General features: G+C 44.7%; 1 protein-coding gene across 4 annotated transcripts in view; it reads right to left on the minus strand.

Moving 5' to 3' along the window:
• The window catches only part of IL6ST (interleukin 6 cytokine family signal transducer), a 612,349-nt gene that overhangs the window by 254,468 nt on the left and 343,734 nt on the right, over positions 1 to 14,147 (minus strand). For all 4 annotated transcript variants that reach the window (XM_069627291.1, XM_069627294.1, XM_069627293.1 and 1 more), the window contains one exon: positions 12,586 to 12,687. In XM_069627291.1, coding sequence (XP_069483392.1) covers positions 12,586 to 12,687 — 102 coding nt within the window. The remainder of the gene's footprint in view (positions 1 to 12,585; positions 12,688 to 14,147) is intronic.

Below are 14,147 nucleotides of genomic sequence, written 5' to 3' on the forward strand. Positions count from 1 at the left end.
AGTCCTCAAAATCCAGCAAAGTTGCAGGGGGTCTAAGGTGAAGGGAATTAGCACATTTCTGAGAATTATCCATAACAGTTGTTACACCTCCACTTCCAGTTCCTAGGGTACAATCCTCCCCAGTCAATGTCTACAGACACCATATCAAGGTCGGACCATGAGGTCAGCTGAATCCCTAACTCCCTCGACACATCCCAGAGATGCCTAGTGACATACAGGTAGTATATCCTTGTGAGGGTGCCATGTGGTGCCGAATAGAAAGAGAATCCCCTCTCCTGCGGATGGAGGTGCCGCATATGTCCCTCAGCCCGTACAATTCTGTGGCTGTTCCCAACTCAGCATTCCCTTGTTTCTGGGGTTCCTGGTCCCCCACCTGTCTGGCCTTTCTGTCTAGCCCTGTGTCCATCCACACATTGAAGTCCCACCAAGAATAATGTGCCCCTGAGCCTCGTTCATTATTGTCTTTAAGGTTCTTTACAGACATCTCTTCTGGCCCTGATTTGGGGCATGAATCGATGCAAAGGTGACCCTTATTTTCTTGATCAGGCCAGAGATCAACACAGTTCTCCCTTCTACGTCCGACCAGACCATCGTTACTTCCATCCGTAGCCCTTTCCAAACCAGATTCCCCACCTCGGCCTTTCTGACTATACCAGACCCCCAATATTCGCTTCCGATAAGCCCACAAGGGATCCTCCGTTCATCACCTTTCTGGTATATTGTTTCTTGGAGGAATAGATTATCAATACCTGATCTTTTGAATTCCCTGGTGACCAAAGACCTCAGGGTAGGGGAGTTAAGCCCCTTAACATTTAATGTATACACACAGACTGTCCCCCATCGCCGCCCTGCCTCTATCAGCCATAATCAATTCCTTTGACCAACAGAACAAAAGCACCCCGCCCTCTAAACTGGAAATGCAACTCCACTGGTGAACAAAACATGAGATTTTATATAAAAACTGGATCCCCTAAAACTCCCCCCTTCCGCCTTCCTGTCCCCTAAATCCCCTCCACAGCACCCGGGCCCCTGCCGGTTAGCATCACCAGGCGAGTCCGAACCAACAACAAGCCCAAAACCCAGGCCTCTCCTCAACAACGGGAAAAATCGATCACCTTAAACATTCCCAAACCCCACAACTCAACTTTAAAGTACATTTTGTTCCCAGTGTGCATGCCATGCCTCCCCTCGGGTGCTCCCCTGGGGTCAATCCCAAAGTTCACCATTTCAACCCGCCCTCTCTGTGTCCCTCTAGTGGTATATTCTGGACGTATTGGGAGGGGTCATGTTCAGCTTCATTATCTTCGTTGAGTCCGCGATTATTTTCCTCCTCGGCCCCTTAATGCACCACCCTCTGTCTCCATCGTTCTCTCCACGCGGGCCCAGGGCTGTTCCTTCTTTCGCTAGTAGTTCGCTTGTGACTGTGTATTTCCTCTTCCGTCACAAGCCTGTGTCTTTGCTCCTCCAGGTCGAAGGAGATGGAGAACGGGATCCCCATCTGTAGCGCACTCCTTTACCGTTTAGCCACTTTGTCAGGGGAAGGCACAGCCGCCTCTTTGTAAGGGTCAGAGAGGAGAGGTCCTTGAAGATGGTAACTCTCGCCATGCCCATCACTGCTCCCCTGCTCTTTGCCTTTTCCAGAATTTTGAGCCTGTCCGGGTACTGGTGGAGTTTCGTAATCTTGTGCATCTTTCACCTCCCCGTCTCCCCCTCCTTTTCTGGGACCGCTAAGGAACAGAGGTTGTTTCTCCACTCACGATTCTCGATATTGTCCTTTTCTAGCACCATATCGGCCTCTCTTCTCTAGTTCGCTCATCCTCACATCTATTTGGGTTTCCAGAGTGTCTAGGGAGGATTGGTTATGCTCCACCTCCTGTAACCTCTCCTCCATTTTGTCGAGTTCGACATTGATCTTGTTGACTTTGCCCCCTATATCGGCCCTCATGCCCCCGATTTCCTCTAGTAGTGAGGCAATGTCCTTTGTTGCCATAGAATCTTTGCCTCCAGCCGCCATCGTCCCCCATCCGTCCCCTAATCCCCCCCCCCAACCCCACTGCCCCCAATTTGTTATGTGCTCTTACAACCCTGCCCTGGAACGCACATTCTGCTAGCCGGCATCTGAAATCCATACAGGGTCACATCGCTACAGGCGAACACCCCAGTGTGGGCCTCCCCTGAGTACACCACCCATCGCAGAGGAAGGGGCCAAGCGAGGCACCAGATAGCAAAAACTATAGCACAGCATCAGGGAAAGGCGAGTCTGTTGTTCCCCCGTCAAGCTCCTCAGAGCCTTCCTGTTTATATTTTGTCAGGCGACTCCAGACTGCTGTCCCCAGCCTTATGACATCCACACACCGCCTCCTCTGGGGGGTAGCTCCCTATGAATGGGGCTTGGTCAGGTGGGCACACGTCTCGGGGCATGGGGCCGCACACCCGGAGGGGGGGGGTCACACTGTTCTTAGTGCTCCAGTTGGTGCTCAGGGCTTTCGGCATGTCTGCAGGTCCCCTCGTGCCACCCACACCTACAAGGGTCACTGTGTCCAGGGTAAGCCGCCCCCCTGTCCTGGGGGCCTCCCACTCGTCTCAGGATGGCCTCAACTTAAATCTGGCCCTTCTGTCCAAGCTGCATCCGAAGCAGGAGATCCCCAAGGCGGGCTCTTGTAACCCCACCAAGCTCCCCAACCCACTCTTCAGCTTCAAAGTCTTACGGCCCTTGGGCTCGGGTCGAAGAGGCCCTGGAGTCCCTCACCTCTTCTGCAGCCTTTGAAAATTCCGGGGGTCTGATCTCTGATCACTGCGGCCCAGGCTGTCCCTCAATCTCAAGTCTCTGCACATAGGAGCTGCACCTCAAGACCCCGCAGGGCGGCTCAGCACCGTAACATCATTCACCGCCAACATTAGCCCACAGGCCGGGTATTTCCGTCGTCCTTTTTCCCACATACGTTGCTTCGTGTTACCTTTCAGGGAAAAGGGGGAGGAGGTGGGTGACAGACCCGCCTCCAAGCCGAATCTGCACAGTCAGCGACACTGTCAATGAGCTCCGGGCCTTTGGTCTACGGTGGTCTCCCGGCAGAGGGCTCTAACTCCACTTAAGGAGCACAGAATTCTGTCAGGTTTCGGACCTTGTTCAGCAAATCACCTCCAGAGTTCTCCAAACACCCACAAGGACCATAGGTGGGGGCAAATATGCTATCTAGGGGCCCAAGTGATGGCAGAGCACAGTCAGGGGACTTCCATCCGTGCGCCCCCTAGTGGCAGTCATTTCTTCAGTTTTTATATGCCTTGTGCATATATAAAATAAGTCACTATGTTTGATATAACCACAAGTGTTTCTTTGGGCCGATGTATATTCTGGTTTCTTTGTACCGATTTACAGATCACATTCCTTCACTTAAGATGAGCCTGGCTGCTATGCCACTCTACTAATCTTTGGTAGTACAGGCCTATATTAGATTTTTGGGCCCTAAAGTCAAGCGAAAAGCCTACTAGAATCCAATATCAAATGAACATTAGAAACACTTCCCCAACAATCTGTTTTAAGAGTGCCTTCAACTACAGGGGTGGTAAATGGCTAGCCCTTGAAAAGGTTTTCTTTCGTCCCCCATTGTAGTGATAGAAGAATAGGATGTGAAACATCCACTACATCGTCCCTTAGAACGCTTGCAATCATTACTTCACTAACCACTCTTGCATAGGACGCATGCACAATCGGGCGTGTGTAACAAGGTAAATGCAGGAAGCGATCATTTCTAAAAGGTGTATGGCCTTTCGCGCGGTTACCTGTTCATCCGCTACACATTGTGGGATTTCAAAGAGCATGTTTTGGACACACTCTTCCGAGAGGTAGACTAGGGCGCCTTAGCGCCCCTAGAAATTGCTTTACTTGACTGGGGATAAGACTTGATTTTTTCTCACTGATTGAGGATCCTATTTGGAAAAGGAGGTCGATTGTTAGTAGAGTGTTTGGCTGACACATTTGTGGTGCGTCTGTTATTAGCCAATCCATGTAAGGGCACACCAGAAGGGACTGCCTGCGCTGGTGTGCTGTAACCACTGAAAGAACCTTGGTGAACACCCTTGGTGCTGAGGTTATGCCGAAGGGCAACACCTTGAACTGGTAATGTGTTTTGCCTACTTCTAAACTTAGGAATTTGAAATATAAATGTATGCATCTTTCATATCTAATGTTGCCAAGTAATCCCCTTGCTTTAGAATTGGGATTATCTCCTGCAGTGTTGTCATCCTGAATTTTTGTGGTTTGACATAGGTTTTGCAGGACGCAGGTCTAAGACAAGGGGCATGGTTAAATCCTTCTTTGGGACAGGGCAGTAAACTGAATAAATATCTTTGTTTACCTCCAACAGTAGAACAAGCTATATTGCACCCTTTTGAAGTGGAGTCTTCACTTCTTGTAAAATTGACTGATGATCTCTTGATTCTTCCCGATTTTGAGGATGGTGGCAAGCTTTCTCCAGGAATTCCATTGAATAATCCTGACCACTGTTAACACCCACTTATTTGATGTTATGCCCTGCCATGTGTGGGTGAAAAGAGTGATGCAACCCCCTACTGGGGTGGCATGAGAGGATGTCATTTGGTGGCAGGGGCAGTGGAGCCTGCAATTCTGCCCCAACCTTAACCCCTTATAAACCCTCTGTTTTGTGAGGTGTGAAAGAAGGACTGGCCTTGAAGGGGGGACGGGGGGACGGTACTATGCGGATGCCGAAGGCTCTTGTGAAGCCTTAGTTGCGAAAGAAACGGTGGGTATTGAAACCCACCTGTTGAATAAAGGGTTTATTGGAAATCTGACTGTTTTGTTTAGTCTCATGCTCTTTTTTTCAGTTTCTAATGCGTCACCCACTGCCTTACCAAAGAGGGGCGAGTCTTCAATGGGCCTGTTCCATGGTTCTATGTCATTTCATCAGTGGTTTTTTTTTTTTAATGAGTGTTTTTTTACAAAGAATTTTCAATTAAAACACTCCTAGGAATTGTTTCATTTTTATTTTAAGGGGGGCCCCCCTTCAGACCACCATCCCTATTGATCTTCCTCTATTCCCAATACCCCAAATACTTATATGCCCTTTCCCCAACCCCCTATATTTTCCGATTCTTTTTTTTTGTTGAAAATGTTTCGTGAAAAAAAAAAAACAAAAAAAAAAAAACGGTTGATGGACGTCTTACCCAGTTTATGCGGGTTGCCCGAGTTTCAGGCTTAAAGCCTGAATTACGAAGCCATGAATGGCGTTTTAGAAGGGTTCCTTCAGCTATAATCCGACCAGAGGTAGCTGCTGAATTTAATGCATTTTCTTAGGAGATTTTGCGTGACTTGTTTACCCTTTTTAAAGCCTTTAAGTAACTGACTTAAGAGGTTCAGCAATGGACTCTAGTTGTTTTTCCAACATATCCCATTGAGAGGTGTTCTAGCTAGCGAGTAATGTGGAGTGGTTAGCTATCTGAGCAGAGTAAGCACAGAAGTAATAATCATTTTGCCCAGGGTGTACAATCTCTTGCACTCAGTCAGGGGGTGCTTTGTAGTAACGACAAGTGAATCTGGCTTCATATGTCCTCAAATGTAAAGACGGACTGTAGGGGCTGGTTTAAATATTTTCTCCACCTTTGGGGTTTACAGCTGAAGTAAGAGGGTGTAAGTAAAGTCATTCTCTTTAACTGACTGAAGAAGAGGTACCGACTAACTAACTGACCTTTGTTCGTTTAGGATATAGTCAACATAATCCATGTCTTTAACCGTCTCCAGCGTCTGGATCTGAAATGTTCCATGGCTCTTAAGGAGACTATTGAATAACGGTTGATCATAAATAGGTAAAGTATGACCTGATTCAGTGGAAATGTCAGGGGTCTGTAAGATGACAATATCTGGACCTTCTCGGTCATAGCCAGTAGGGTCATGAGGGCCATCATACCAAGAGTATTGGTCACCTTCCCCTGGTCTTGAAAATAAAGAGGATCTTGCTCCTCATATAATGTGTCTTGGTGGTCTGTGACATCAAAAATACTATGTGTTGCTGAAGTATGTATAGTATGTAACCTGGCTGACATTGGTCGAGAGTCAACTGCTTCTCAGGCGGTCTTGTTTTTGTATCGAGTATCGAAGCGTTCCCTGGCCCAAGGCCATGTTTTGGGAGTGTCTTTAAGGGGGAAAACGACTCTTGAATCAGACATGTGCCTCTTTCTGAAGGGAATGAGAAAAGGGAGCGCTAGCTCTACTAAGTTTTGAGAGTCCTTGTGGTCTAGTAGGGGTAAACGATGGGTAGTGGAAAGTACAGTTCCCTTAGAATGGGGCTGTGATGGATACCCGTGTGGATCGTTGCCCCCAGAAACTGTTTTCAGCGGTTGTTTCAGAGTATGCAAAATATCTGTCGAAACTTTAGGATGCATGATAACTGGTGCCTGTTTTTTTTACCATGCGCTGAACGCGAATGCAAGAGCGCAGCGGGCTTGGGGTGATTAGAGTCGGTAGGCCTCGAGGCACCTTCCACTGTCGTGTGGCCTTGCTTTGATGCATTCAACGAACAGCTGTAAGTTTATGGTGTTTGTGTAATTGTGTGCCACTGTCGCTAGAAGTTTGCCCCATAGCTGGGCCTGCCTTCTGGGGCTGGAGACTGACACGCAAGTCAGTGTTCTGTATCTCGTCTTCGGCATCCGAACCAAAGCCACTGCTGTCTCGCCCTTCCACACCCGATTTGAAGGTGCCGGTGGGAGTGCAAGACTCGGCCATCATGGCGTAGGCCGCCCACCGTTTAATGCGTCTTTCTTTTAGCGAATAAGGCCTAAAGAGTTTGCACCACACGCAACACCTTGCCGAATGATCGCGAGGAAGGCAGAGATTACACACTCTGTTAGGGAGAATTGTCAGATATTTGGTAATTCCTCTCTACCTTAGAGACCCCGAGCCCCTTTGCTGGACTCTAGGACTTTTTTATTTTTACCTAGAGAGAGTGAGACCCTTTTTCCCCACACTCTCCTATGTATTTTTATATGTGATTTGAACTCTGTTTCTTTTGGTTTTTGGAGTCTGAAACGCCATAGGCATCTTTTTACATTGGAAAACACAGCACCTTCAGTGCAGTGGCCCATGGAAGTCGTTCAGATTTCCCAAAGGTTTAAATACCTTCTCTTGGACAAACTACTGTTTCCAAGAGAAGTAAAATGAAATTGACTTTAACTTACATTTGTAACGTTCTAGACCCAGCACATACTATCTTACAATAGGGTGCTGGAGGGGTTACTTAGTATCCCCTTTGTCTAGCTTCTCATGTAACATTTTTATGTTACCCTTTCTGCGATCAATGGCTGGTGGCAGTGGTTTACTTTTTACTACCGTTGTGTGTTTTTACCGCGGGCTGCGTTTGCAGCTGCAGTAAAGCACCCTTGGGTGCTATTCTTGTCAAAATGGCCCTGGTCTTCTTTTCTAGCCATTTGTCTGTGGAAACGCCCTCCTTGATATTTACTCTGCGCGCCAAACCAGGTTTGGTCCCTTTGTTCAGTTTGTCATTGGCGGGATTCACAAGTGAAGCCCTCCTGTGGCTCCAGAGTGTCTGGTGGGGTTACATGAGAAACTAGACAAAGGGGATACTCGGTAACCCCTGCAGCACTCTATTGTAAGATAGGGTGTGCTGGGTTTAGAAAGTTACAATGATAAGTAGTCAATTTCACTTTACTGCTCTTGGAAACAGTAGTTTATCCAAGAGAAGGTATTTAAACCTTTTGGAAATCTGGAAGACTACCCTGTGTCACTGCACTGAAGGTGCTGTGTGACACAATGTAAAAGATGATGCCTATGGAGTTTGTCAGACTCCACAACCAAAAGAAACAGAGGTAAAATTCACATTCAAAATACATGAGTGTGTGTGAAAAAGGGTCACACTATCTCCAGGTTAAAAAAAAAAAATCAAGTCCTCAAAATCCAGCAAAGTTGCTGGGGGGGTCTCTAAGGTGGAGGGAATTAGCACATTTCTGAGAATTCTCCTCAGCACCCCTGCCGAAGAAGGCTTATTCAAACTGACTGTTAAATAAATTAATAATTGTGTAATCAAGAAACCTTGAGTACAAGTGTTTATTTGGATACTTGTCACTGTGAATCTTTGTGTAACTACCCTATGGCTCACACTGACCCCTCTTGAGCTGTGCAATACTGCGCACTTACCACCAGATGTCGGCTTATGCAAAGCATATGATTCTAAGCAGATCTACAAGCCTCAGAAAAATATGGCTCTATGTGAAATCACCTTTTTTAAAGGGCTCAAGATAAAGACAGATTTAGTTTGACCGATTTTCTTTTGATCGGAAAACAGTCATTGTAATAGTCTTTTTCTCTTGAGACCTTTAAAATGTAGTTTCTTTTTTTATATTCTGCGGGTTCACCCTCTAAGCCCCCGCACACCATTCTTCTTAGCCCCCACCCTCTCCTTGGGGATTTCAGCCCTAGCCCCCAGCCCCTCCCTTGCCTGCAGGATTTCAGACCGACCACCCACCCCAAAACCAAAACATATACATACAAACACACACACACACATACAACAAAACACACACACTTACTCGTTCTCCTCACCCTCCACTTCCTGGTCCTGCAGAGCCTGTCAGCCCATGTGTGCACTCGTGTGCGGCAGGGGCGTGACAGTTCGGTTTAGAAAGACCGCTCAGTGCGATCATGGAACGTTCTTTCTAAAGCCACCTTTTAGTGAAAAGATCTTTTTATAAAGATCTTTTCACTGGGAACAGAAAATATATGCTGGGGAAACCTAGATGGCATGGCAAGTGGTGAGATGGTAGAAGGGCGGGCTGTGTTAGGATGTACCAACATACACTGCCTCGAGCAGGGACAGTAGGACATCACTGGGAGAATGGAATAGAGAATACAGAATGTGAGGGAAGCTGAGGAAAGATGTCTGTTAGGACAGTTTTTCTGAAGTCCAACTAAGGGCTTAGTAAAACCATTCAACTGAGACAGTACAAGACTTCACTCTTAGTATAAGGCTGTACCCACTTAATGCATGGTAGCATAGACAGAGCAGCCAGGTTTATCTGAGGATGGAGAGAGGGATGTAGGAAAGTACATTGAACCTGTAGTACACAGAGGATACAATAGAAACACTGACAACCAGTATAAATACATACGCATATAGACCAATTTAGGGCTTGGGGTAAGTACTTGTCAGTCAAAACATTTATACAAACACGCACCATTATGCTTGAATGCACACAGGCCAAAGCATATAACCTTATTTGGAACACCCAACAAGAGTTTTAGGGAAGTCACACAAACAATTACTTTTAGATTACATCCAGTAATTCAAGGGTAGTATACCCTAACAGTTGTACCGTGACGCTCAGCAAGAAATCGCATAGTAAGTCAACTGTACAATATACTTTTGTGAATGGTGAAACTTATTCTAGGAACAGTATCAACCTATAACTTCTTTTGGGATAACTCCGTTATACTCAAGGTAAGTAAACCCTTTTGTGTAATATACCATTACAGCTACTTCTTAAGTTCAGTGAAACACTGGCAAAGACAAGCAAGAACTTGGAAATCTTATTTTACATTGGCACACAGCTAACTCAAGGCAAGTGTGGAGCCACCAGCAATCTAAAAGGCAAGTATAACCTCGGCAGTCTTATTCTGTGCAGGTTAATAGGAAGTCCGAGGAAGCAAGACAATTGGGGACACTCATACAATTAACCCCACACAAATAATAAAGTGGAACCAACAGTATTACTTTTGGGAAGAGGAGAACCCAATTCACAGGTGAGTAACTTAACTTGCAGTCTACTTTCAGTTAGAATGGCGAGACAGTTTCAAAGGAAAGCAAGACTTGGAGATTACTTATTTAAGAAGGCCCACAGCTTATTCAACGTAAGCAAATCCAATGTATACCTTTCAGAATGGCAGAACATAGCCAAGGTAAGTAATAACTTTCTGTAACTATTCACTCAGAGTTTAAAGTTACCAACTACCTCTGTTACAAGAACACTTTTCAACACTTGTTATACTTTAAAATGGAGACCCCTTAAATTATACAGCCGTTCCCAATTCTAGTACATGAGTTCTCTCAGAGTCAGAAGAGAGACCTTAGTGGTCTATGAGTCAGCAGTAGGCAGGGTGAGATAAGGCTCAGTTGCAGGTAAAGTTCGAGTTCCAGAGGAAGACTGGGACAACAAGTAACTATTTTACTTTAAAAGTTAGTTGAGGGTCCAGGGGCTTCACAGAAGGCACCCTAGGAGGATTTCAGAAGTGGGACTGGGTGGACTGGATGGGTGGCCTCCCCAGCACAGCAGCACCCCAAGCATACACAAGAATCACTCGGGCTTAAAAGGTAAGCCGGCACAGTACCTTATCAGTGAAGAAGAGTTCCAGCAAGAAGACTTAAGGATCTGCAGCCAAAAACCTAGGCACTACATTCCTTGTCAGGAGGACAGAAAACAGGACCCTGGATGGACTTTCAGCAGAGATCGACACAGAATGCTTCAGGCAAGGGTTTCTTTGCGGCTGGACGTGGCTCTCTGTATTTGGCACCTTTTTCAGGTGCACAGAATATCGTTGGTCAGATTCTCATTGTTTGCAAGGTCCAGCACTCTGGTGAGGGGGACTTTCGGACTTGAATCGTGCCTGTCGAGATCCAGCAGGATGCCCACAAAGTTTCAACCAGATTCGGAAGACTGTGCACCGCCAAATGGCTTGAGGTCCAAGGGTATTGCGGTATTGCAGCTGCACAAGGTCGCAGCAAAACGTGGGATGGCTCAAAATGCAGGTCTTCATGAGTTCAGTGGGTCTCACCAGGCTTCAGGTCAGGGTTGTCCGTTTTTTAATCCCAGGTCGATTGGAAGGAAGGGTTACAGCAGGCTCAGGTTACACAGCAGGCTCTCAGGTCGCTGGAAATCGTTTCAGCCATGTTTCCTTCATCATCCTCTTTGGTTTTGGTTTCAGTGGTAGACTACCTCTTCAGCTTCCAGGATCAGACTTTTATGAATGAACCCAGCCAATCAAACAGCCATGCAACATTCAAGCTTGGGGGAAAGTGGGGGTTGGTAGTCCTTTCAGGACAGCCAGCTGCCCAGTTTGAACTGGATTCTCACAAGCAGGCTGGGAGAAAGAGGGCTGCAGAGTTTTAGACTCCTCCCTCGCTTCGTGCCTTCACAAACTCTCTGGAGCCTGTGTGGTGAGTCCACTGGACTCCTGCAGAAGATACAAAACACACAAAAGGAATTTGCCACTTTGTATGTTAATGGAAGGAACAAGAAATGATAAGGAACACTAAAATAGCGAACAAATAAGACCAGGGGCCATTTTGGTAAAATGAGCACCGACGGGTGCCTTTAGCAGGGCTGTGTCCCAATTTAATAAAACGGTTCACTGCCACCAGCCATTAAAAAGGTATGTTTGTCCTTGTAACGAATGTTACATTTAAAATGAGAAAGGGGATACTCAGTATCTCCCCAACACTGCACATAAATTCTGGTCTCACCTAATAAAATAAATGTAAAAGTGATCCAAAGATCCTTTCTACCCTTGGGAAGTGTAGTTCTCACAGGGTTAGCCAGAGAAAGGTAAAACGGGAGCCCCTTGGTCAACCCAGCAACAACAGGCACTTATTGTCAAAATGTTGTCAAAGAGGATAACTTTTAAAAGACACTAAGGAGAGTCTTAAAAAATGACACCCACAAAGAGAGTAAAAGATTCTGTGAGTGTGGAAAAAGGTTCCCACTCACAGAGGCATAAGGAAAAATCAACAGTAAAAGCAAAAGGTTCTGGGGTTGACACAGGTCATGAAGATTTATCATTACTATGAAAATCTTACCCAACAATGTGTAGGGAGAGGACAGAGGAGATTGTTCCCACATTATTTATGATACTCAAAGAGCAGAAGTTACTGTGTTTTTGCAGAGTTGTGAATCCCGAGCACCAATCCACAAAACTTCCCCCAGCAGAACTTGAATTAATGAGAGATGCTTATGATTCAACCTACATTCCTGATCCCAGAACAAGTGAGTGCTTAATTGCAAATCATCTTCTTCAGGACCTTGCAATCCTGCACTCTGGGAACTGAAAAGTGTGGCTCTTCAAAATAGCCCTGCACCTTCTACAACATCTAACCCTAATGAACGCAGCATGGCACCTTGGACATGCAAAGGCGATTCATGAAGGAATACACTGATGGTAAATCTTCCTTTAAGATGCTGCAACACAAATTGGACAGACTGGAGTTGAAATTTGACAACATGGAAAACCGCACATTGCGGAACAAAGATGTGTTTTATATAGCATGTACAAATGTTTTGATTTAATAATGTGCATCAGAATAAGGCATCACATATTTGTAACATGTTTACAAACTAAAAGTGATTTGTGTAGTGGTCATGCTCCTACCTGCTTTTCTCTCATTGCTCATTATCAGAACTACCCCTTTTCAATAAAATGAAGATGTTAGTTGACAATGCTGCTCAGCTTGCAGCACCAATTCAATTTCAACAACCAGCATGGGGTATACATAAAGAAGAGTAACACTGCTCAATTTTGGATAGAGGTCATAGCTTCAACTGCTTATATTGAGAAGGATTTCTACTTACGTGCTTGCTGAAGGTATGCTTCTGTGGGATCTACTGTTCCAGTCCCGTTGCTATACAATGGATACACTTTGATGGAATAGCGCTTCCTTTCCTGGATATCACCTGTTGTAAACATTTAAATAAACACATGCAACTGATTTAATAAATAATTTTACTTTAGTTATTGGTATATATATATATATATATATATATATATATATATATATATATATATATATATATCTTTCAAAATCCACACTTCAAACAGGAGGTCAGTTAAATTGTCACGTAAAGAGTAGCCTCTGAAATTCTGCGAAGTTCCTGGAAGAAACCTATCTCAGCCCTCAGAAACCAGAGGAGTATAATGTTAAAGAAAGGTTATACTCATATCCACATCCTGAGACTATCTGAAAGCATGTATAAGCATATCAACAAAGGAATCCCCATCTATATGCAGGCATGATTCAATACTGTGGATGTATCCAAAATCAATTTTCAAAATATCATCTTTATTTTAAACTATAAACAATTGTTTAGAAAATGTTCATTAGTACAAATAAATCACCTCAAATGAATATAACAAATATGGTCCAACCCACATACGTATCACTAATCACAATCATATTAAAAACACCCTCACCACACCCAGTAACATAATATGAAAGAAAATCAAACCAAGCAACTATATCCATAAAATCTTTAAAAACACTTGTCGCTTTTACACAGTTTTACACCCCAACAAGTTTGTTCCTAGAACATTCTTCTTTAAATTATTATTCATGCTTAAAGGAGATGTTTTACATGTCCTCTCCGAGTTGTTTATGAGTTAAGTACCGCCTGGTAATATCTAACAATGTACAATAATGGCAATTATTACATAAATCTCTCCATGTCTATTCCAGCCTGCAAAGCATTAATCTACAAAGTCCCTAACAAACATCAATTTGATCCACAGTTACATACTGCTCTGAACTGCAAAGAAGAGCTTCCGTACAATAGTTGATTAGTCTCCACCATTCAGACCCAAAAAGGAGTTCATCAAAATGTCCATGCCGGACAAACGTGCAGTGCACAGACATCAGCTCAAGCTACTGACCCCTCATCTCATTTATTTAACCAGCAGATCACATCAATTGAGAACTATAACACCCTCTCCTGTAAGCTGTTGGATTAAGTCCCATGTTTTTCATCACGTATGAAAGACTGCCAGAAGGTCAATCTAAGAAAAAATGAGCAGGGAGCACATTACATTGATTATGCAAAATGGTGATAACAGCATGGTCCCTGCCCTTGATGGAGTAGGTTTAAAACCTGCGGGAAAATAGATTCCGTAAATAGCAACCTCTCACATGTTCTGCTTTGCTATTTTCAGTCACCATAGATGAGGCACCATCACCACATAAGACTTCCAGGAAGTCAATCTCTGTGCATAAATTATATATAGAAAAATGTATGATATGGGTGTAGCCATCCCAAAATCGCTGTACAAGGCATGACATGGATAAATGATACATACGAACCCAAGGCCACGTTAACATTTACATTATAGACACCACCTACTTATCCTACTATCTAACCATCCA

The sequence above is a fragment of the Ambystoma mexicanum genome, chromosome 6p (assembly GCF_040938575.1).
Source record: "Ambystoma mexicanum isolate Mex_15411 chromosome 6p, UKY_AmexF1_1, whole genome shotgun sequence".
Classification (NCBI taxonomy): domain Eukaryota; kingdom Metazoa; phylum Chordata; class Amphibia; order Caudata; family Ambystomatidae; genus Ambystoma; species Ambystoma mexicanum.